Source organism: Papio anubis, chromosome 18 (genome assembly GCF_008728515.1).
Source record: "Papio anubis isolate 15944 chromosome 18, Panubis1.0, whole genome shotgun sequence".
Classification (NCBI taxonomy): domain Eukaryota; kingdom Metazoa; phylum Chordata; class Mammalia; order Primates; family Cercopithecidae; genus Papio; species Papio anubis.
This window is the reverse complement of record NC_044993.1, coordinates 72,539,449-72,564,203: the sequence shown is the minus strand read 5'-3', so window position 1 is coordinate 72,564,203 and position 24,755 is coordinate 72,539,449. Positions and strand designations below refer to the sequence as shown.

The window sequence follows — 24,755 nt, the reverse complement described above, 5'->3', positions numbered from 1 at the left end:
TTCAAGTAGCTTATTAAAAATGCTGTTCTAGGCTGGGCGTGGTGGCTCATGCCTATAACCTCAGCACTTTGGGAGGCTGAGGGAGGCGGATTACTTGAGGATTGAACCCAGGAGGCGGAGGTTGCAGTGAACCGAGATCATGCCACTGTACTTCAGCCCGGGCGACAGAGTGAGACTCCATCTCAAAAACAAAAAACAAAAAAAACAAAACAAAACAACGCTGCTGTAAGCTGTTCTATACCTGGAGTTTGTGCCTTATGCTCTGTTTTGGCGATTTTTCATAGCACATGGGGACTGCTTCATTACCCTCTGTGACAGCTGCACAGTTTCCCATCATAGGGACACACTGAGCTAGTTAACTCGTCCCCTGCCAGTGACATTTAGTTGTTTCTAGTTTGTTGCTGACATAATCAATACAAAGTATATAGTGGTAGTTCATTGTTATTTTAAAAAATTTTATTTACATGTCCTCTTCCCTAATGTCTCCTTCCTGTCCCAGGATCCCATCCCAGATTCCATGTGACACTCAGTGGCCGTGGCCACATAGGTGTCTCTCAGTTGTAAGTTTCTCAGATTCCCTTGTGTCTGAGGAGTGCTGGTCAGGGTCACTGCAGGCCACCCTCCACTGGGATCTGCCTGGTGCTCCTCTCACTAGACTGCGGCTCTGGGTGTTTGGGAGGATGACACAGAGGTGAGGTGCCCTTTGCATCAGGTCATGTCAGGGGTAGATGCTGTCTACCACTGTTGATGTTGACCTGGTCACCTGGCAGGGGAGTCTGTCAGTTTCTCCACTGTGGAGTCCTTCCCATCCTGTCCCGTGTCCTCTCCACTGTGGAGACAGCCCGTTCCTATACTGTGCTCTCTGCATGGGACTCACCAAGCACCGGCCACCCTTGAGGAGTGGGGAGTCCTGGCTTGTCCCACTCATGAGGGTGGAGGGGCCACAGAAATCATGTGGAATTCTTTTCTATGGGAGATCTGTCTCTTCTCCCCTGTTTATTGACTTACTCATATCATTCGGACTCACACATATTTATTTTTTTACTTTGGGATATAATTCAATGCTTTTTTTCTTCCTTCCTTCCTTCTTCCCTCCCTCCTTCCTTCCTTCCTCCCTCCTCCCCTCCCCTCCCCTTCCCTCCCCCGTCCCTTCCTCTTTCCTCCCCTCCCCTTCCCTCCCCCATCCCTTCCTTTCCTTTCCTTCCTTCTCTCCTTTCTTCCTTTTTCCCTCCCCTCTGCTTCCCTCCTCTTCCTTTTCTCTCTCTCTCTCTCTCTGAGACAGGGTCTCACTCTGTTGCCCAGGCTGTAGTGCAGTGGTGTGATCTTGGCTCACTGCAGCCTTGACCTCCTGGGCTCAAGTGATCCTCCTGCCTCAGCCACCCAAGTAACTGGTACTACAGATGTAAGCCACTATACCTGGCTAATTTTTTTTTTTTTTTAGAAATTGGGTTTCACCATGCTGCCCAGGCTGGTCTTGAACTCCTGGGCCTAAGCAACCCACCTCTCTCAGCCACCCAATGTGCTGGGACTTGCAGGATGAATGGGCCACCCAGAAAAAATAAATAAATAAATAAATGAAATGCTGGGACTACAGGCATGAGCCACTGCATCTGGTCTGCTTTATTTATTTTGTTGCTCCAATTATTCCAGCTTTGGCTATTAGGACCTCTTTTGGTGGGTTCCGTGTCTCTGTGACCCCCTACCCTGCCATCTTTATGAAGCTTTTTGGTTTGCTTTGTTTTTAGCACTTCCTCACTTTCGGGCAGCACAGATGCTGCCAGCTCCTTCGTACATTTCCTGCCCTGGTCCTAGAGTCAGCATCTCTCCAAGGTTCCATAGCTCTTTTATTGGAGGATGGTGGTAGAAACCAAGGTCTGGGCACCAGGTGTGGCTTCTGGGACAGGGTTGTTGCTTCTAGGCCCTCTCAGCTGACAGAGCGAGGAAATATGTGTGTACCAACGGGTGCATCGACACAGACCTGCGATTCTGTGTATGGAGTCATCCCTACCTACGCGACGCCAGGCATTTGTTCATGCTGACACCTCTACCTCTGAGCTACTCTCCCAGGGCTTATTCTGGTCCCTCCCCTTGCTAATCTGTAACTCCCACTCCCGCTGTGCGATGCCAGGCTCCTGCCATCTACCCTCCATTTGTTCAACTGTCCAATTCCAGTGCACACGCATTACAGGATCAGCATTGCTCATCCCAACCCCTGTGGGGAGCAGGATTCTCAACTACAGAGCTGAGCTCCTGTGCAGTTCTTTTGGCCTAAGTGCTGGCCAGGGCCTCCCTCACTCCCAGAGTCACTCAGGTCAGCACTTTTCCCCCATACCCTTTAGTGAAGCTGTTTCATACATTTGTTAACACAGTCAGACTGTTTTGTTACCTTCTGTGTTCCATCCTGGGGTCCTCTAACATTTTAAGTGATTTTTTTTTGAGACAGGGTCTCTCTGTGGCCCAGGCTGGAGTGCAGTGGCACAACCAGGGCTCACAGCAGCCTCAATCTCCACGGCTCAAGCAATCCTCCCACCTCAGTCTCCCAAGTAGGTGGGACTACAGGTACGTGCCCCCATGCCCAGCTAATTTTTAAAAGTTTTTGTAGAGACAGAGTTTCACTATGTTGCCCAGGTTGGTCTCAAATTCCTGGGCTCAAGCAATCTTCTCGCCTTGGCCTCCCAAAGTGCTGGGAATACAGGTGTGAGCCACCCTGCCCAGCCTGAATGATTTTTTAAACATTTGCATACACTAAGGTTCACACTTTGCACCATAAAGTGCTATGATTTCCAACAGATGTACAATGTCATGCACTCATCATATAGAAGCTTCCCCACCCCCACCACTCCCCGTGCTTCAACTATTCAAGCCTCCCCTCCCCCACACGGCTCCACCACCAGGCAAAGGCTAGGAAGTGAGCCCCAACATGAGGCATTCCAGAGCACGAGTGGCATGTCGGTGTTGAAATGGACACCTACGGAGTCTTTTGGCTCCTAACTCACTTTCTACCTATCACACTGTCTCCTGACTGATTAAAAACAAGTTCCCACTTCTATTTGAAAAAAAAATTTACCTTCGGGAAAGATCAAAGCTTTTAAAGTGAGCCAAGTCTGTCCCTACAACCAGGAAATTCCCACAGACGTCCAAGAAGCATGGGTTCCCCTCAGTCTCCGAGAAAAGGAGGAGTTGTTTGACTGTCCCCTGAGGAAAAGAAAGGAACAAGAAATGGATATATTTCATGTTTGTTACTGAACATTGTGCACAGATAACCTTGTACACTCCACTCACGCACTCACTCAGTGTTTACTGATGGCTCCGAGTGTGCGCAGCACTCTGCTAGATGGTAGTGCTGCAGGGGAAGGACGGGCCCTGTCCTCGGGAGAGCTCTGGTGCCTACAGTCTAGAGGGGATAACAGACAGCAGAGCGGCTGACAAACAAATATACATGTCATCTCAGCTGAGTGAGTGCCATGTAGGTAAAGAATGGGATCTTAGGAAAGTCCCAGGCATGGAGAGAGGGCGAATACCATCCACTGGGGAGTTCTGCAGGGCCCTGTCTGTGGAGGCGTCATGTGAAAGCCCCAGGAATACTTCTTATGTTGTGTCATGTGAGTGGTTACCTTGGGGTGAGGAGGTGGGTGAGAGGAAGGATGCTAGTTACATCCTGGGACGTCCCGCCTGGGAAAAGCCCCTGCGCTGTACACTTAGGCACGACGCACCCACTCTTTCTTTTTTTTTTTTTTTTTTTTTTTGAGACGGAGTCTGGCTCTGTCGCCCGGGCTGGAGTGCAGTGGCCGGATCTCAGCTCACTGCAAGCTCCGCCCCCCGAGTTTACGCCATTCTCCTGCCTCAGCCTCCCGAGTAGCTGGGACTACAGGCGCCCGCCGCCTCGCCCGGCTAGTTTTTTTGTATTTTTTAGTAGAGACGGGGTTTCACCGTGTTCGCCAGGATGGTCTCGATCTCCTGACCTCGTGATCCGCCCGTCTCGGCCTCCCAAAGTGCTGGGATTACAGGCTTGAGCCACCGCGCCCGGCCAACACCCACTCTTTCTGTGTGTGTGGGTATTTCAGTGAAATGTTTAAGAAGTCAACCAGGTGGGCAGAGGCCACAGGGGCGTTCCAGGAGGCTAAGGGGAAGAATGAGATTTCGTTCTAAGTGAAACTGGAAGACTGCAGGGTTTTGAGCTGGGAAGTGATTTCGTATCATTTATATTTTCAAAGAATCACCTTGGCCTTTCCAGCACATTAGAAAGCACGCCCCACAGTCGGCACGTTACAAACACTGTAACCCCAGCAGTCAGGCACGTTACAGAACATCGACCCCATCCAGTCTGGCACGTTACAAACACGCCGTCTCTACTAAAAATACAAAAAATTAGCCGGGCGTGGTGGCGGGTGCCTATAGTCCCAGCTACTTGGGAGGCTGAGGCAGGAGAATGGCATGAACCTGGGAGGCGGAGCTTGCAGTGAGTGGAGACTGTGCCACTGCACTCCAGCCTGGGTGACAGAGCCAGACTCCATCTCAAAAAAAAAAAAAAAAAAAGAAAGCATATGCCCCACAGTCACCCCACAGTCATGCTGGAGCAGACCTCATGCTTTGTGGTATGTCTTTTAGGGACTAAACCTTAGTCCTCTGAGTTTTAAAGTGAAGCTCTTAGCTCAATTCAACCAATGCCCAGTGAATGCCTACACCCTGCCCCGGGGTGCTCCACGTGGGGGCAGCGAGTCAGATGCGAATGGCTGAATGCATCCTGGGGCCAAGACAGGCAGCAGGGAAGGCACAGATCTAGTGCATGGGAGCTGCACAGAGTCTGAGTGGCAAGGCAGGCTGGAAGGTGGGCAGAGCTGCAGGAGAACTTAGTGGGCACGGAACTCTCAACAAAGACTCCAAAAGCCAGTAAAGGAGCCTGCACAGCGTGTTTAGGAAACTGAGGGTGAGGGATGGATGGCTGGAGTCAGGGAGGGAATATTCCACACTGAGGAAGCTCACTTCATTTTGATGTATCCAGTGGGAGCCTAATAAATGCTTATCGAATGAGCAAGTGGCTGCTTGAACACAGGATAAAAAAGAGAGCAGGGAGGCTGGGCACGGTGGCTCACGCCTATAATCCCAGCACTTTGGGAGGCCGAGGTGGGTGGATCACCTGAGGTCAGGAGTTTGAGACCAGCCTGACCAACATGGAGAAACTCTATCTCTACTAAAAATACAAAATTAGCCGGGCATGGTAGCGCATGCCTGTAATCTCAGCTACTTGGGAGGCTGAGGCAGGAGAATCACTAGAACCTGGGAGGCGGAGGTTGCTGTGAGCAGAGATCACGCCATTGCAATCCAGCCTGGGCCACAAGAGCGAAACTCCATCTCAAAAAAAAAAAAAAAAAAGAGAGCAGGGGGAGTGGACTAGCTGATGGGGCCAGGGCTGACACTATTAACGATGACAGAGGGCACTGGAGGCTCCTTGGTGAGCTTACTTCCTGCCCGCCCCTTACCTGCTGGGCCCTGGGTTCAGATCTGAGCTCACCTCTTTTACATTCTTCAGCTAACATCTCTATGTCAATAAGTTCCCAACTCCCAAAGTACTGGCTTCAGGGCATTGACCCAGCTTCTGACCTCCAGAGCTTGTATTTCCAACTGTCTCTCGGATACCCCTAAGGGCTCTCCAAGGCACCTGGAACTGGCATCCTGCCCTGCCCCCTATTCCAGCTCTGCCTCTGGAGTTCCTGTCTTAAAGGTGCCACGACAAACCCAATCTCCCAGGTTAGAAAAGTCAGAACATCCTCAGTTCTCCACTCTCTGTAGTCACCCACCATGCAACTGGTCACCCCCCTCATAACACCCATGGTGCCGCTCTACTCCAGCTCTGTCGGTGGCCACTGCCTGGGGCCAGGCCGAGCTGCTCTCCTGCAGTGTCTCCCACAGCCTCACTCTTCTCCACCCTTAACCTCGGTTCCCCACTACGCTGGCACAGAAGTTACTTTCTAGCGAGAAAACGACGCAAAGTCAAGAAAATAAGTCAAAATTGGGGAAACGAAAGAACTTATCAGAGGAAGGTAAGTCCTTTTCAGGGATCAGGCCCCCAGAGACCTCAAATGAGGCAGCAGCCATGCCCTGCTCTCCCCATGAGCTGTGTTCATCTCTGGAAACTGCCTGCTGCCGCCACAGGTAGCTGAGAACTAACCTAACAAGATGCCGCAGACAATACCCGCATGAGTGCTCAGCCCACTGCTGCCAATCAACGGTATTTCCATCAACCAAAGAGGATTCCCAACCAACAGCCTGACATCAGCCTGTGCCCACTCCCTCTTCTTGGCCTTTAAAAACCTGCCTGGAACAAAGGTCACATGGAGCCCAGACCCAGTGTTCCTTGGGGCTGAGTTTTCTGGGCAACTGCCCGTATCCTGGGTCAAGTAGACTACTTACTTACTTACTTATTTTTGAGACAGGGTCTCACTCTGTTGCCCAGGCTGGAGTGTAGTTGTACAATCACAGCTCACTACAACCTCAACCTCCCCAGGCTCAGGTAATCATCCCACATAAGCCTCTGAAGTAGCTGGGACCATAGGTTTGCCACCATGCCTGGCTAATAGTTTTGTATTTTTTTGTAGAGACGAGGTCTCACTATGTTGCCCAGGCTGGTCTGGAACTCCTGGGCTCAAGCAATCCTCCCACCTGGGCCTCCCAAAGTGCTGGGATTACCGTCATGAGCCACCGTGCCCGGCCAAGTAGACTGTTTAAATCACATTTTGTGCTTCAGCCTCTTTCTTTTTAGTCAACAAAATGTACCCTATCACTCCTGGCTTCAACCCCACCTGCCTTCAGGGTGAGGATCCAGGTAACCAGCCCTCCTGCCTCCCTTCCCACCTCCCACCACCACTGGTCCCACATACCACCCCCTTCCATGGCACTTGGCCTTTGCATGGGAGGCCCCTCGGGTCCTCTGTGGGGCAGACGTGACTCCCTGAAACACACACAGGGCTGGGGCCCTGAAGTTCTGGCCTAGGAAGCTGTCCTTTTTTTTTTTTTTTTTTTTTTTTTTGAGACAGAGTCTCGCTCTGTCGCCCAGGCTGGAGTGCAGTGGCCGGATCTCAGCTCACTGCAAGCTCCGCCTCCTGGGTTCACGCCATTCTCCTGCCTCAGCCTCCCGAGTAGCTGGGACTACAGGCGCCCGCCACCTCGCCCGGCTAGTATTTTTGTATTTTTTAGTGGAGACGGGGTTTCACCATGTTAGCCAGGATGGTCTCGATCTCCTGACCTCGTGATCCTCCCGTCTTGGCCTCCCAAAGTGCTGGGATTACAGGCTTGAGCAACCGCGCCCGGCCGGAAGCTGTCCTTTTAAGGACTGGAAGTTCCTAAGTGTCTGCAGTCACTGCATCCCTGACACAAACACTAACAGCAGCCATGCATCTACGTCCTGAGGAGGGATAGTGTCCTGGGAGGACATGCTGGGTGTCCAACAAGGGTCGTGAGGGATCACTAACCCACCCTTACTCACGCCAGCACCACCTTACTAGTTACAACTGACACGTATTCCTTTTGTAACTTAATAATTAATGGCCATCCATGATGGTTCACACCTGTAATCCCAACACTTCAGGAGGCTGACGCAGGAGGGTCACTTGAGCTCAGTTCAAGGACTGCCTGGGCAACATAGTGAGACCCCATGTCTACAAAAACATAATAATAACAACAACAAAATTAGCCAGACATGGTGATTGGCACCTGTGGTCCCAGCTACTTGGGAGGTTGAGGCAGGAAGATGAATTGAGCCCAGGGGTGTGAGGCTGCAAGCGAGCTATGATGGCACCACTGCACTCTAGCCTGGGCAACAGGATGAGATCTTATCTATAAAAAAATAAATAAAAACGAAAATAAAAAATTAGCCAGGCATGGTGGCGCACACCTGTGGTCCCATGCTCAGGAGGCTGAGGTGGGAGGATCGCTTGAGCCTAGGAGGTCAAGATTGCAGTGAGCTATGATTGTCACTGCAATGCAGCCTGGGCAACAAAGTGAGACCCTATTTCTGAAAAGAAAAGAAACGAAAAGGAAAGAAAAGAAAAAATTAACAGAGGAATAAAAGGACCCAACTCCATGGCAGCTGTTGTTAGGCATTTTCCCAACTCTCAGTGGGCCCACTGCTATAGGACTTCTCAGTGGGCCCACTGTTATTTCCCATCATGCCACTGGTGTTCTCCCAGCAGGCCATTCACCCTTTCCCATCATACCAGTGGCCTCTCCCAGCAGGCCATTCACCCTTTTCCCATCATGCCACTGGCCCTCTCACTGGCTTTCTCCCAGCAGGCCATTCACCCTTTCCCATCATGCCATTGGCCCTTTCCCCGCAGGCCACTGGTGCCCGCACAGCCCCACGTCTGGAGGTCTTTTCTTGGCAAACACAGGTCTTGAATAACACAGGTCTGATTTTCAAGGGTCCACTTACATGCACTTTTTTTTTTTTCTTCAATAAAGATATTTAAAGGCCAGGCATGGTGGCTCACGCCTGTAATCCCAGCACTTTGGGAGGCCGAGGCAGGTGGATCACCTGAGGTCAGGAGTTTGAGACCAGTCTGACCAATATGGTGAAACCTCAACTCGAATAAAAATACAAAAATTAGCGAGGTATGGTGGCGCATGACTGTAATCTCAGCTACTCGGGAGGCTGAGACAGGAGAACTGCTTGAACCTAAGCGGTAGAGGTTGCAGTGAGCCGAGATCATGCCACTGCACTCCAGTCCAGGTAACACATCGAGACTCTGTCTTAAAATAAATACTTTAAAAAAAAGGGCCGGGCACTGTGGCTCACGCCTGTAATCCCAGCACTTTGGGAGGCCAAGGCGGGTGGATCATGAGGTCAGGAGATCGAGACCATCCCGGCTAACATGGTGAAACCCCATCTCTACTAAAAAAATACAAAAAATTAGCAGGTGTGGTGGCGGGCACCTATAGTCCCAGCTACTTAGGAGGCTGAGGCTGGAGAATGGCATGAAGCCGGGAGGCGGAGCTTGCAGTGAGCTGAGATCGCGCCACTGGACTCCAGCCTGGGCAACAGAGTGAGACTCCATCTCAAACAATAACAAAAAGATATTTAACATTTTTTTGGAGATTTGTAACTATTTGAGAAAACTCAGACAAACCATATAGCCTAGAAAGAAAAAAAATTAACAGATATGTCATGAATGCATAAAATATAGGTAGATACTCGTCTTTTATCAGTCACGTCCATGAAGCATACACAAATCTGCACACACTTCCAGAGGTGGCACCCTGTGCAGCTGTGCGAAGTGTAAACCAACAGAACGATACGGTATGCAACCACAGCAATCACAACCACACGCAGGGAACTGTGGCCCACATTGTGCTACTCTAGTCATTTCACAGCTGCCTCCTCTTCGCACTGTGCTGAATTTCACTCAAGTGTTGCGAGGATCCCCTTAAAATGTTGTGCAGTGCTAATCACCTCTGAGTGGGCAGCTCCTCTCTCCAGTAAAATGCACATCACAGTAAAAAGTGACCTCTCACAGTTCTAGAGGATTTTTCATGTGTTTCATGCAATACTGTAAACACCGATTAACCCCAGGGAGACCCATGTGAAATGCCACTAGTGATGCTGGAAGTGCTCCCAAGAAGCAAGGGAAAGCCGTGACATTACAAGAGAATGTAGAATTGCTTGATACGGACAATAGATTCAGGTCTGCAGATGTGGACGCTACCTGTGGATGCCACCATTTCAGAAAGATGATTCATCCTGTAGACTTAGGGTATCGACAAACACAGAATAGTACTGTGAATGTATTTCTCTTCCTCATGATTTCTTAGTAACATTTTCTTTCCTCCAGCTTACTTTACTGTAGAATACAGTATGTAATACATAGAACATATGAAATAGGTGTTAGTCGACTGTTCATGTTATTGGTAAGGCTTCCAGTCAATGGCAGGCTGCGAGTACTGAAGTTCTGGGGGAGTCAACAGTTACATGTGGATTTTCAGCTGCTCAGGTGGTTGCCACCCCCACGCCTGCATTGCTCAAGGGTCGTCTTTGCAGCTGCCCCTCATCTGTCCTTAAGAACACAGCCTTGCCAGGCGTGGTGGCTCCCAGCACTTTGGGAGGCTGAGGGGGGTGGATCACCTGAGGTCAGGAGTTCAAGACTAGGCTGATCAACATGGTGAAACCCCGTCTCTATCAAAAATACAAAAAACTAGCCGGGCATGGTGGTGGGCGCCTGTAATCCCAGCTACTAGGGAGGTTGAGGCAGGAGAATTGCATGAGCCCCAGAGGCAGAGGTTGCAGTGAGCTGAGATCGTGCCATTGCACTCCAGCCTGGGCAAAAAGAGCAAAACTCCAACTTAAAAAAAAAAAGGCCTTGCTCTACCTCCCTTTACATCCACAACAGATGCGCACATGCAACGGGAGGAGTCAGAGGGGCATAGGTAAAAAGATGGAGGGGTGGGCAGGGATGGCAGTGACAAAGGTGTGCTTGCTCTGGGCTTGGGATGCCCAGAAGGCTCTCGACTACTCCCTTCCAGCTTTACTGCCTCCCCTCGGACCCAATAGGCTGCAGGAAAACATGTGGTGTCGGCATCTCCCTCTGTCCGTACTTCTCTCCCAGCTGGCACCGCAGCCATGTGGCTTCTCCCCACATCTTCCCTCCACCTGATTCAGACAGAAGTCCCCCACAGAGGGGCCCACCCGCTTCCAACTTCTCCTTGGCACTTATTGCTGACTTGTCTCCCGTCTGGATGCCAATGAGAATCGACAATCCATGATGGGAGCACACGAGCACCACGTGAAGTACAAGGACAGGAATGTGGCCGCCCCAGGCAATTAGACGCTGGGTCCCAAGAAGGAACCTGGAGATGGATAAAAATCACAAAGGTAGCTAAAATCAGGCTCGTGACAAAAGCTCTCAACCTGGCCACAGAACCTTGCTGCACACAGTGGGCTGAACGGTGCCCTTCCCAAAGATATGTCCACTCAGACCTGTAGCCCCAGATGCTTGCAGGGCTGAGGCGGGAGGATCACTTGAGCCAGGAGTTTGAGTCCAGCCTGGGCAACATAGTGAGATCCTGCCCCTTAAAAAAAAAAAAGATATGGCCGGGCGCGGTGGCTCACGCCTGTAATCCCAGCACTTTGTGAGGCAAAGACGGGCAGATCATGAGGTCAGGAGTTCAAGACCAGCCTGGCCAATATGGTGAAACCCCGTCTCTACTAAAAAGAAATACAAAAATTAGCTGGGCGTTAGCTGGGTGCCTGTAATACCAGCTACTTGGGAGGCTGAGGCAAAAGAATCGCTTGAACCCTGGAGGCGGAGGTTGCAGTGAGCCGAGATCACGCCACTGCACTCCAGCCTGGGTGATAGAGCAAGATTTTGTCTCAAAAAAAAAAAAAAAAAAAAAGATATGTCTATTTGGAATGTGTGAATATGAACTTATTTGGAAAATGGGTATTTGCAGTTAAGGATCTTGAGATGAGATCATTCTGGTTCAGGATGAGAGCTAAATCTAGTGACAAGTACATAAGATAAAACATAAGACACAGAAGAGAAGACACAGACATGGGGAAGGCAGCCACATGAGGACAGCGCAGAGGCTGGAGCAAGGCATTCACAGAGGATCCTTCAACAATGCAGGGCTGTGAGGGGCCAACCACCTTGCCGTCGAAAATCCTCATGACACTTTTTTTTTTTTTGAGACAAGGTCTTGCTCCATTGCCCAGGCTGGAGTACAGTGGTGCAATCATAGCTCACCGAAGCCTGGACTGCCCAGGCTCAAGCCACCCTCCTGCCTCAGTCTCCTGAGTAGCTGGCACTACAGGCGTGCATCACCACACCCGGCCAATTTTTTTTGTTGTTCTTTAAGAGATGGGTTTCAATATGTGGCCCAGGCTGGTCTCAAACCCCTGGGTTCAAGTGGTCCTCCCACCTTGGCCTCCCCAAAGTGCTCAGATTACAGATGTGAGTCACTGCACTCAGCCTTTATATAACTTTTACTTCCCCAAAACATAAGGACTAACAGCCTGCTGTTGACAAGACTTTGCAACAGTGTAAGCAGTTGATTGACACATATGTATATGTTCTTTTTTTTTTTGAGACGGAATCTCATTCTGTCGCCCAGGCTGGAGTGCAGTGGCCGGATCTCAGCTCACTGCAAGCTCCGCCTCCTGGGTTCACGCCATTCTCCTGCCTCAGCCTCCCGAGTAGCTGGGACTACAGGTACCCGCCACCTCGCCCGGCTAATTTTTTGTATTTTTTAGTAGAGACGGGGTTTCACCGTGTTAGCCAGCATGGTCTCGATCTCCTGACCTCGTGATCCGCCCATCTCGGCCTCCCAAAGTGCTGGGATTACAGGCTTGAGCCACCACGCCCGGCCCATATGTATATGTTCTATGTATTATATACTGTTTCTCACAATAAAGTCACCTAGAGAAAGGAAAATGTTATTAAGAAAATAGTAAGGAAGGGAAAATATGTTTACTGTTTATGAGTGGAAGTGGGTCATTATCGAGCTCTTCATCCTCATCATCTTCACACTGAACAGGCAGAGGAGTTGTTGATCTTGGTGTCTCGGGGTGGCAGAGTCAGAAGAAATCTGCATCTAAGTGGCCCCTGCAGTTCAGACCTTGTGGTTCAAGGTCAAGTGCACAAGCCAAGGAACAGCAAAGCCCACCAGCGCCACCTCATGCTGGAAGAGGCAGGGGCAGGTTCTCCCTCAGAGCCTCCGGAAGGCATCAGTCTGGACAGCACCTGGATGACAGACTTCTGGCTTCCAGAACTGTGACAGAATAAATGTCTGTGCCAGAAGCCCCTCGGTTTGTGGTAATTTGTTCAGGCAGCCACAGGAAATCAACACACCGTGTCTGCCCCCAGGTTCTAGCCAGTGTGTGTGGGATGCAGACAGGGCAGTGGGTGCCTGACTCTACTCAGAAGGGAACCTCTTGGCCAGGTGCGGTGGCTCACGCCTGTAATCCCAGCACTTTGGGAGGCTGAGGCGGGTGGATCACAAGGTCAGGAGTTCGAGATCAGCCTGGCCAACATGGTGAAACCCCATTTCTACTAAAAATACAAAATTAGCCGGGTGTGGTGGCACACACCTGTAGTACCAGCTACTCAGGAGTCTGAGGCAGGAGAATCGCTTGTACCTGGGAGGCGGAGGTTACAGTGAGCCAAGATCAAGTCACTGCACTCCAGCCTGGGAGTCAGAGTGAGGATCCATCTCAAAAAAAAAAAAAAAAAGGGAACCTCTTGGAGGTCGCCCTGGCCCTCCCACAAGACACATGCAGGGGACAGCCTGGTTAAGGACATTATGTCCTTAACTGAACTGGAGCCACCCAGCCAGCTGCTGGGGTGTACATTAAGCCCTGCAAGGATTTATTTTCTTTTCATAGCCCCATGTACTCGAAGTCCTGCAAAGTCATCCTTTTCACAGGCAAAAGGCCCTTGCCCTGTCTCCCGATTTCTGAAGTGACAGCCATACATTGAACAGCTGTCCCAGGATTCATTTTCACCATCAAGCACCTGACACGGGAAATCCAATCTAGCAAGGTGATATGGTTTGGCTCCGTGTCCCCGTGCAAATCTCACGATGAATTTTATCTCCTGTGTTGGAGGTGGGGCCTGGGGGGAGGTGACCTGGATCAGGGGGGTGGTTTCTCACTATCCCTAGTGCTGTTTTGTGATAGAGATCTGACGAGATCTGGCTGTTCAGTGTGTGGCCCCTCCCGCTTCGCCCTCTCGTCCTCCTGCTCCGGTTGTGCAGGAGGCACTGCTTCCCCTTGGCCTCCCACCACGACTGTAAGTTTCCTGAGCCCCTGGGCCTGCTTCCTGTAGAGCCTGTAGGAATGGGAGTCAACAAAGCCTCTGTTCTGTATAAATTACCCATCTCAGGTAGTTCTTTACACAGTGTGAGAACAGACTAATAAACTAGGTGAAATCAATAAACAGGCTTCGGCTCAATTGAGAGGAAGGATTTCAAACTCTGCTCTAGTTTTCTTGCCGTGGAGCAGCAACTTACCTGCCAGGTTCGCACTTGAACTCGGTTTGACTCCACTGTATAAACGCTTTCTTCATGCATTGCTAACACGGGCGTCTCACATAAGAAGGTCCCTAAAATGAAAGACGAACATCAGGAAGGAGGCCGCTCATCCGCCAGACTTGCCCGGAGTTTCAGGAGCATTCCCACACATGATCCCCAATTAATCTCGGTCTCACCACAGCTTCATAGGGGTGTGCTATCTGCACCTCACAGATGAAGAAAATGAGGCTCTGAGGCACAGGGAACTGTCCACGGCCACGGCCGCGGCCACAGCTAGCAGTGGCAGCGTGTGCAGGCCCTGGGCTGACGTGGAGACTCCATGCCGGGCTCTGGGCTCCCTGCCCTGCACCCCTCCCATCTGGCAGCTCGCGTTCCCAGCAGCACACCATCTATGACAACACACCCATTTAAGCAAGTGTTTGCTCATTTTAGGTGGAACTTTGGTGGCCACAAGCCCTGGTTCCTGGACCTAACTATTAGGGTTGGTGCAAAAGTGGTTTTTGCCATTAACCACAATTACTTTTGCACCAACATAATAGATAAGAATCTAGAGGCCGGGCACGGTGGCTCACACCTATAATCCCAGCACTTTGGGAGGCTGAAGCAGGTGGATCACTTGAGGTCAGGAGTTTGAGATCAGCCGGGCCAACCTCGTGAAATGCTATCTCTACTAAAAATACAAAAATTGGCCAGGTATTGTGGTGCATGCCTGCAATCCCACCTACTTGGGAGGCTGAGGCATGAGAATTGCTTGAGCCCAGAAGGCAGAGGCTGCAGTGAGCCACCATCACACCACTGCACTCCAGTCTGGGTGACAGAGCAAGACTCTTGTCTCAAAAAAAATCTAGTTAGGGAGATGATAATAAACACAAAACAGAAAATATCCCAGCACCTGCTGTGTTGGTCCTACTGGGGGAAATAAGAAGTTCACCCTTGCTCCTAGGGAGTCTACAGAGGAGAGGAGATGTGAAGTGTCAGTACAATTCGGGACAGAGTGTGAAAAATGTTATGAGAGAACTTTAGGCAACAAAATGTTACGGAGAAAAGATCTAAGGGAGAGGCGGAAACTAGTGAAGGACGTGCCTGGAGAGGCGGGGATGTTCAAACAAATGAGGGGGCAACCGCCCTGGGAATGGCATGACACGAGGCCTCCTGTGTGGGCAGGCGGCTGAGGGGCAGGGTTGGTGAAGGTGATAACTGTGGAAGGCGAGGAGCTGAGGAGCACATCCTGATGGCTGGGCCACTGCAGTGGGCTGGGAAACGTTCCCTGAAGACGTCAGGTCCTGCTCCCTGGCACCTGTGAATATTACTTTATATGGCAGAAGATGGAAAGGTCTTGGGATGGGGAGATTATACTGGGTTATCCAGGTGGGCCCTAAATATAGTCACCAGTGTCCTTGTAAGAGGGAGGGAGGCAGATTTCAGACCAGAGGCAATGTGACCACAGAGACAGAGACGGGAGGTTTGTGACCACAAGCCGAAGACTGCTGGCAGCCACCCGAAGCTGAAATAGTTCTCCCTGGGACTGCAGAGGAAGCGTGGCTCTGCTGACGTGCTCACTTCTGCCCAGTGAAACTGATTTGGGACCTCTGACCTCCAGAACCACGGGAGAATACATTTCTCACATCTCCGTTTTCTGAAGCCACCAAGTTTGTGGTCCTTTGCTACAGCCATCCCAGGAAACTCCCATAGACATGCTTAAGAGAGCAGGAAGAAAACAATGGCCAAGGCTGGACACAGTGGCTCACGCCTGTAATCCCAGTACTTTGGGAGGCTGAGGTGGGCAAATCACCTGAGGTCAGGAGTTTGAGATCAGCCTGGCCAAAATGGTGAAACCGTCTCTACTGAAATATAAAAATTAGCCTGGCGTGGTGGCGCACGCCTGTAATCCCAGCTACTGGGGAGGCTGAGGCAGGAGAATTGCTTGAGTCTGGGAGGCAGAGGTTGCAGTAAGATGAGATCACGCCACTGCACTCCAGCCTGGACAATGATGGCCAAACTAACTGCAGAGAGCTGGAGAGACCTTGGGGACCTAGAAGGGTGTTTGAGATTAATGGAGCATCTCTGAAGAGACACCTTGAAGTTTCAGGCAGAGGCTGGCCTTGGGTCAAGACACCACAGGTCTCACGGCTGTGCATGGTCTGGAAACACTTCAGAAGATGGGAGGTAGCCACCCCCTCCCTGGAAGGAACCCACAAAAGCATTGTGGCTGTTTACGCCCACACACCAGGCCCCAGGATGCACGGACAACACGGGGCCAGAGCCGCAGCCCTGGCACTGGAAATGCGGGCACAGGCACGAGGGTCTCCCCAGCCCCTATGCCAGTCCTCAACTGCACCACAGTGGCCCTCTCAGTAGGCAGGGAGAAAATAAAGCCAGGTAGTGGGAGTGCCTCTGTTGGGGTGAAAAGAACCCACCTGCACTTCGCATCACAGCTCCAGAAAGTTCGAAGATCGCCACCTGCCTTCCGTTCCAGACTGCGACAGCATCCTGAAAAGAATCGTGGACATTCAAGGCAAAGGGCAGGAAAAGTGAGGTGCAGACTGCACACCCCACGGTGCACTTCCAAAGCCTCCTTCTCCTCCTCTAAACACTTCCGAACGCTGCTGCTCCAACACCCTAACACTATGAGATCACTGGGTCCTCTGTGAACATGGGTTAAGGCTGTTTTCTGCGTTATATAAAACATCCCTGGGTTTTATTATGATTATTTTCTTTTTTTTTAATTTAAGGTATGGGGAATGGCAAAGAAAGCATCCCTCTCTTTCCTTTATTTACTTTTTAAATTTATTTATTTATTTATTTTTTGAGACGGAGTCTCGTTCTGTCGCCCAGGCTGGAGTGCAGTGGCCGGATCTCAGCTCACTGCAAGCCCTGCCTCCCGGGTTCACGCCATTCTCCTGCCTCAGCCTCCCGAGTAGCTGGGACTACAGGTGCCTGCCACCTCGCCCGGCTAGTTTTTTTGTATTTTTTTTTTTTAGTAGAAACAGGGTTTCACCGTGTTAGCCAGGATGGTCTCGATCTCCTGACCTCGTGATCCGCCCGTCTCGGCCTCCCAAAGTGCTGGGATTATAGGCTTGAGCCACCGCGCCCGGCCAAATTTATTTTTTAACTTAATTTTTTTTTAATTAATTAATTAATTAATTAATTTATTTATTTATTTTGAGACGGAGTCTCGCTGTGTCGCCCAGGCTGGAGTGCAGTGGCGCGATCTCGGCTCACTGCAAGCTCCGCCTCCTGGGTTCATGCCATTCTCCTGCCTCAGCCTCCGAGTAGCTGGGACTACAGGCGCCCGCCACCGCACCGGCTAGTTCTTTTTTTTTTGTATTTTTAGTAGAGACGGGGTTTCACCATGTTAGCCAGGATGGTCTCGATCTCCTAACCTCGTGATCCACCTGCCTCGGTCTCCCAAAGTGCTGGGATTACAGGCTTGAGCCACCGCGCCTGGCCTATTTTTTTTTAAATTTATAAGGGTAGATGGCAGGTGTATATATTTTTATTATTATTTTCCTTTTTTTGAGACAGGGTCTCACTCTGTTGCCCAGGCTGGAGTGCAGTGGCACGATCTCGGCTCACAGCAAGTTCCACCTCCTAGCTTCAAGCAATGCTCCTGCCTCAGCCTCCTGAGTAGCTGGGACCACAGGTGCCCACCACCATGCCCAGCTAATTTTTGTAGTTTTATTAGAGACGGAGGACTTTCAGCATATTGGCCAGGCTGGTCTTGAACTCCTGACCTCAAGTGATCTGCCTACCTCAGCCTCCCAAAGTGCTGGGATTACAGGCATGAGCCACCACGCCCAGCCTATATTTTCATTATGATTTTCTTCATGAATATGATGTACATAGATATCCAGGAAATAAGAGAATCTAGGATGGAACTGAGAGTGGCCTAACCTACCATCTGGGACCCTTGCTGCCCTGAACTACCTGGCAATGGGGCAGTTCTTTTCTCTGTGTTGAAGACCCCTCCTCCGACCCGCGGGTCCCCTCGGCAGTCACCTTAGTGGCAAACACCCCACTGATGTGCATATCGGTGCGCAGGCTATGCGCTACCCCCGTGGACAGGAAGCACACATTCAGCAGGCTCGGGGAGACCTGCACGGCGGCCACTTGCTGGTGGAAGTGTGACGACATGGCCTGCTCGCTGAGGATGGCCACGGAGATGACGTTGTTCACTGCCAGCAGGTTCTTCCTGGAACCCCACTTCATTTCCAGGTTGCAAGAGAAAGAACCAGATGTGCGAAAAAAGCAGGAGAAAGATGCAGTCAGGAGAACGCTTATACACATGAGAACTCAGAAACCATTTCTAAGCACCATTGTTTTGGACTTAAAAAATGATCTCAAAAAATGTTTTATAGGGCCGGGCGCGGTGGCTCAAGCCTGTAATCCCAGCACTTTGGGAGGCCGAGACGGGCGGATCACGAGGTCAGGAGATCGAGACCATCCTGGCTAACACGGTGAAACCCCGTCTCTACTAAAAAATACAAAAAACTAGCCGGGCGAGGTGGCGGGCGCCTGTAGTCCCAGCTACTCGGGAGGCTGAGGCAGGAGAATGGCGTAAACCCGGGAGGCGGAGCTTGCAGTGAGCTGAGGTCCGGCCACTGCACTCCAGCCTGGGTGATAGAGCGAGACTCCGTCTCAAAAAAAAAAAAAAAAGAGAAAAAATGTTTTATAAAGGTAAAGTGTGTGCTGTGTAGAAAGACTTTAAGATACTGATGCTCGGGCCGGGAATGATGGCTCAAGCCTGTAATCCCAGCACTTTGGGAGGCCAAGGCAGGCGGATCACGAGGTCAGGAGATCGAGACCATCCTGGCTAACATGGTAAAACCCCGTCTCTACTAAAAATACAAAAAGTTAGCCGAGGGTGGTGGCGGGCACCTGTAGTCTCAGCTACTTAGGAGGCTGAGGTGGAAGAATGGCGTGAACCTGGGAGGCAGAGCTTGCAGTGAGCCGAGAGTGCGCGACTGCAGTCCAGCCTGGGCAACACAGCGAGACTCTGTCTCAAAAATAAATAAATAAATAAATAAATAAATAAATAAAAGATACTGATGCTCAAGAGTTGTGATTGGACAGGCAGCACTTGTATGTCTGTTCTGATGGGAAAAGTGTCTTCTAGAGTTCTGAGTGTGACTCACTTTTCTGAGTGTGACTCACTTTTCTGAGTGTGACATAGGGATGTTTATATTTTTTATAAACAGACAGGAAGTTTATACAATGGATTAAATTATCTAGCTTTCCTCTGCTGATGCAAAATGTTGGTTTCATAATTTTATATTAAACTTCTAAATCTATCTAAAAAAAATAAAGAGCCATGCAAAATAGGAAAGTATAAATTCCATATAGGAAAAAACCCAGACATCAGAAACTGCTATGAAAGGGCCCAGATGTTGGACTTAGCAAAGACTTCAAAGGAGCCACCAGAAACCCGCTGAAGGAACTGAAGGAAACCATGCCTAGTGAAGTGAAGGAAGGTATAATGACAGTGTCTCATCAGGTAGAGAATGGGAACAGAGAGAAATCATAAGAAAGAACCAAATGCTGAAGAGAAACTAAAACATCCTCACACAAAAACTTGTACACAAGTGTTCATAACAGCATTATTCAAATATCCATCAACTGATGAATGGAGAAAGAAAACGTGGTCTGTCCACAGCAGATAATGTAATTCAGCCATGAAAAGGAGCAAAGTATTGACACAGGCTACAATCTGGAGGGGCTACCACGCCCGGATAATGTTTTGTATTTTTTAGTGGAGACAGGGTTTCACCGTGTTAGCCAGGATGGTCTTGATCTCCTGACCTCATCATCCACCCGCCTCGGCCTCCCAAAGTGCTAGGATTACAGGTGTGAGCCACCGCGCCCGGCCACGGCCTCCACTTTCATGCAGCAGAAAATGAGTGCACCAAACACCCTTGTAGGCTGTACCTGGATTTGCGTGATGTTTCCTTGGAGCTCGGTAGGGGTCTGAAGGGCCCACCTGTCCTTGCCCTCTGCCCCGGGGCTGCCCAGGAAGCCTGGTACTTTTCTCCACATGGCTACTCGCCCTCTGTCGGTACCAGCGGCCAGAAGACCTACAGGTAGAAACAAACCGCATGTGAACAGAGTTAAAAAAGGGAACTAAAACAGCAACAAGCTCTGTTCTCTGACTCCCTTCTTCAAAGCATCAGTCCTCGCCCAGCCCAGTGCCTCTTCACCTCATCCCTGGCTGCGTCCTTCTGTTTAGGTCCTTGCCACCCTGACCTCACAGTACTGGTGCGGGGGTGGTGGGGGATCTTCCTGCCCAGGTCCTTGCCACCCTGACCTCACAGTGCTGGTGCGGGGGTGGTGGGGAACGCTGCCCTCCCAGCTTTCCTAGAGGCCAGTCGGTCTGGCTTGGGTCTGCCCTGTGCTCAGCACTCAGCAGGCACTGGAGACACAGCTCTGACTCACCTCCTAGTCTCCTGTGCTCTGGATGTGCATATGCACACATACACACATGTGCATGCACACACACACTTGCACACACACTTCCTGCACTGTCTTTCCTGTGACATTTCAGGAGAGAACAGAGATAAGTGAGCATGGAATTGGTGTGCCATGCTTCTTTTTAGACGGGGTCACGCTCTGTCACCCAGACTGGAGTGCACTGGCACTATCTTAGCTCTCTGCAGCCTCAACCTCCCAGGTTCAAGCAATCCTCCCACCTCAGCCTCCTGAGTAGATGGGACCACCACTGTACACCACCACAGCTGGCTAATTTTTGTATTTTTTGTGGAGACAGGGGTCTCACTATGTAGCTCAGGCTGGTCTCGAACTCCTGGGCTCAAGTGATCCTCCCTCCTCAGCTTCCCAAAGTGCTGGGATGCAGGTTGTCATGCTTCTGATCAAACCCCTTGGCCTTCGTGTGGGACCACAAAGCTCTGCTGTTGCTTGCTTGCCCGACTATTTGATGGCTGTGAGTTATCGAGTTACCATTGTTTAAGTAGCCTCCACATTTCACTAGAATTATTTTGCAGCCCAAGCACAATGCTTGTGGTTGGTTCTGTTTCTCTCGTGCCAGGCCAGGAAGCCTCACCTTTGACTTGACAGTAACAAACACAGTTTATATTCTCTCCTTTCTCAAAGCCAAACTTCTCGTCTGGACTCAGTATATAATTCTCTCCTCGTTCTATATCCCAGAATCTACAACAGAAGAGAGTAAGCCCCACGGAGGGCCTGTGTTAGTGGTGTTTCCCTCTGAAGGGTTTTTGACCTGTGGAGCAAAATTAAAAGTCAGGAAAAAGACAGAGTTCATCAGACTCCTGATATGAAAACGAACACTATTATTACACTTAGGACATTTTATGTCCTGTTTATAATCAAAGAAAGCAGTTGCCGATAGAAGATGGTATGTACATGGCAGGAGGTCACCACGAGACACAGGAACTGCAACCCCACGCAGAGCACGAGACGGCCCCGGAGAGCACACGGAGCTAACACAGCAGGCAGCAGAGAGACCAGAACGACCGATTCTAGTTATGCCACACTCCGAAAAACCAGGCAAAGAGATTCCACGGGCAGACACCAGGGCAGGGCCACCTGGAGGCAAGGGGAGCCCCAAGGGAGCGCAGTGGAGTGGGCAGGGACTCCTGCGGTCCCTCAATGCTTAGCTCCTCAGTCTGGGAGCTGGTGAATGGGTATGTCCAGTGTGTGAGCAGTCAGCATCATATGTGCAATTTTTTCTTTTTTTTTTTTGAGACGGAGTCTCACTCTGTCTCCCGGGCTGGAGTGCAGTGGTGCGATCTCGGCTCACTGCAAGCTCCGCTTCCCAGGTTTACACCATTCTCCTGCCTCAGCCTCCCGAGTAGCTGGAACTACAGGCACCCGCCACCATGCCTGGCTAATTTTTCGTATTTTTTAGTAGAGACGGGGTTTCACCGTGTTAGCCAGGACGGTCTTGAGCTCCTGACCTCGTGATCTGCCCACCTCGGCCTCCCAAAGTGCTGGGATTACAGGCGTGAGCCATCACGCCCGGCCCCATACGTGCATTTTACAGTATATATGCTACATTCCAACACAAAGCCGACTTAGAAGAGCCTGTTCCTCAGAGAACTCTCAAAAAGGGCCACTGGAAAGGCAGACTCTCACCTGAGGGCAGTCTCCCCGACGGCCATCACGAGAAGGCTGCCTTCAATCAAAGCGATGTCTGCGCGGCGGCCAGTTTTCCCACTCAGCTTGACCTGTGTAAGGAAAGGCACTGTGCTTGCCGAGAAGGCCTGTCCCGGCTTCAGGAGCCTGGAGTCTCTGGTCCACAGTGACTCCATGGAGACTCACCAAGCGGGGCAAATGCGGGGACAAATGATGGAGACTCTGCAAGGTGGCTTTGGGTTTTGAGATGTATGGACCGAAGCAAACCACTACTCTCACACATTAAATAACGGCTACTGAGTGCATAGCGTGGGCAGGTGGCCATCGGTGGACACGCTCTGGAATGATCATGAGGTTGAGCTGGTGCTCCCTGTTCATCCAACCACACACTCTGGGCAGGCCTATCATCCCTGTTGTGCAGAGAACAAACCTGGCCAGGGCCCACCAGCCAGTGAGAAGCTGAGCAGGGTATTTAAAGCCAGGCCCATGGACTGAACTGCATGCCTCAAGCTCGTATGTGGGAGCCCAACCCCCAGTGCAACTGTATTTGCCTTCAGGAGGTACTTAAGGTTAATGAGACCATGAGGTGGGTGAGCCCTGGCCTGACAGGGCTGTGGCCGTGGAAGGAGACACCAGAGCTGGTGTTCACTCTCCCTGCCTGCCCTGTGAGGACACTGGGAAGAGGCCTCTGCAGGCTGCTTGGCGTGGGACATCACAGCCTCCAGAACTGTGACAAATGTCTGTTGTCACGTCACGCAGTCTGTGGTAGGTTGTTACGGTGGCCCAAGCTGGCCCCTGTGACAAGGTCCCCATGACCAGTGCCTGTGTCCTCATCTGCCCTTACAGGGTGTGTAAAGGACCGAATGAAGGCTGACTGAGGAAAAGTCAGCTCTGTCATCTGCAAGAGCATCTTTAGGGAAAGTTCAGTGGCCTCCAAGGAGCAAGGATTCCTGTGGAATAAATCAGCGGGAAGATGGGGATACGGTCGCCTGCCTGCTGAGTTCTGCAGGTGGAACGAGAGGCTGTGTGACTCTCTTACTTGCGCCCCAGGTCATGAGGGGTGCAGCTTGCGGGTGGGCCCAGGCTGTCTCCCATCAGGCCCCACATCCACCTAGAGAAGCAGGAAAATCTCCATCTCTTTTGTTTCCTTCACCTATCAACTGAATGTGGTATGATAAATAATGACATCGCTAGCTACGTTAGCCGCCCTAACACAGATGATGGGCTTTTATTCAGTCTTGCTATCCAAAAGACAAAGGACCGTCAACGAGGCCAGAGAGAAACTGGCCCAAGCTCCCCAGCGTGAGCCCCCAAGCCCACTCCCACTCACCTTCATCACTTCTTCTGCTTCGCCCTCAGGAGGCACTGTGTACAGGGACAGTCGGAGGTTCTCCGTGACTACCACCAGTGCCTCCCTCTTCTCCATGTAGAACAGCATCTGAATTGCACTGTCTGCGGACACCACCTGAGTGGTCTTGCCCTTCTCATCCACATAGTGCACTGTCCCTGGGGGCAAACATGGGGTCACTACACAAGGAGGCCCTGGTTTATCCGCTTCCATGACCCTCACCGGCAGCCATTTCTATCAACTTAAGGACATTTTCAAAACAAAGCATCTTCAGTATAAGAACTTAAAAATGGGCCAGGCACAGTGGCTCATGCCTGTAATCCCAGCACTTTGGGAGGCCGAGGCTGGTAGATCACCTGAGGTCAGGATTTCAAGACCAGCCTGGCCAACGTAGTGAAATCCTGTCTGTACTAAAAATACAAAAACTAGCTAGGTAGTGGCGTGTGCCTGTAATCCCAGCTACACGGGAGACCTAGGCACGGGTATCACTTGAATCCTGGAGGTGGAGGTTGCAGTGAGCCGAGGTCACGCCACGGCACTCCAGGCTGGGTGACAGAGTGAGACTCTATCTCAAAAAAAAAAAAAAAAGAACTTAAAAATGAAGCATGTGACCTGACCTTACAGGTTGCAACCTCCACTTCATGGGTTCAGCTCGGCCTCAAGCTGTCTCTACTGATCCCTTCTCTGCCCCTGGCTTGGTGGGTTTCATGTCCACACTGCTGACCCTGCAGATCTGGCAGCCTCGGAGCTCTGTGTCCATCTCATACCCTCCACATGCTGAGGCCCTAAATGACAAGCTCTCTCTGTGGCCACCGCTCCTTGACCCTTCTGCCCCGGGTGTCACTGCTGTGCCATCTGCCTCCTGCCAGGCTCTCTCTGGACCACCCTCTGTCAACCTCCACAAGCTGCTCCTGGTCTAAGCTACAGACTCGACTATACCCAGCCTGGAATCCCCTCCTCCTGCCCTGCCTGAGCCTGCTCGAGCGCTGGCCAGCCACTCTGTCTGAAGGCCCTGTGTGAGCCTGGGGACTCGGGCTCACTTTTGCTGCTCTGCAGGAGACTCCTCTGGGCGCCTTCTCACCTGTCCCTCCCTTCTCATCTTTTCCCCACGGACAACGAGTTCTTATTTTTATTATTAATTCTTTTTTCAAGAGACAGGTTCTCACTGTGTGAGCCAGGCTGGAGTAAAGTGACATGATCATAGCCCACTGCAGCCTCAACCTCCTGGGCTCAAGTGATCCTCCCAACGAGGCCTCCCAAGTGACTGAGGCCACAGGCACGCACC

At 51.0% G+C, this 24,755-nt stretch overlaps 1 protein-coding gene across 4 annotated transcripts in view; it reads right to left on the bottom strand.

Moving 5' to 3' along the window:
* IFT140 (intraflagellar transport 140) overlaps window positions 1-24,755 on the bottom strand; it is a 103,107-nt gene that overhangs the window by 60,591 nt on the left and 17,761 nt on the right. For 3 of the 4 annotated variants that reach the window (XM_021931630.2, XM_021931632.2, XM_021931631.2), the window contains 8 exons: window positions 23,453-23,628; window positions 22,123-22,214; window positions 21,071-21,177; window positions 19,942-20,087; window positions 18,016-18,219; window positions 16,434-16,506; window positions 13,996-14,087; window positions 3,068-3,195 (listed from right to left, as the gene is read on the bottom strand). In XM_021931630.2, coding sequence (XP_021787322.2) covers window positions 3,068-3,195; window positions 13,996-14,087; window positions 16,434-16,506; window positions 18,016-18,219; window positions 19,942-20,087; window positions 21,071-21,177; window positions 22,123-22,214; window positions 23,453-23,628 — 1,018 coding nt within the window. The remainder of the gene's footprint in view (window positions 1-3,067; window positions 3,196-13,995; window positions 14,088-16,433; window positions 16,507-18,015; window positions 18,220-19,941; window positions 20,088-21,070; window positions 21,178-22,122; window positions 22,215-23,452; window positions 23,629-24,755) is intronic. The other variant, XM_021931633.2, reaches the window with a different exon arrangement.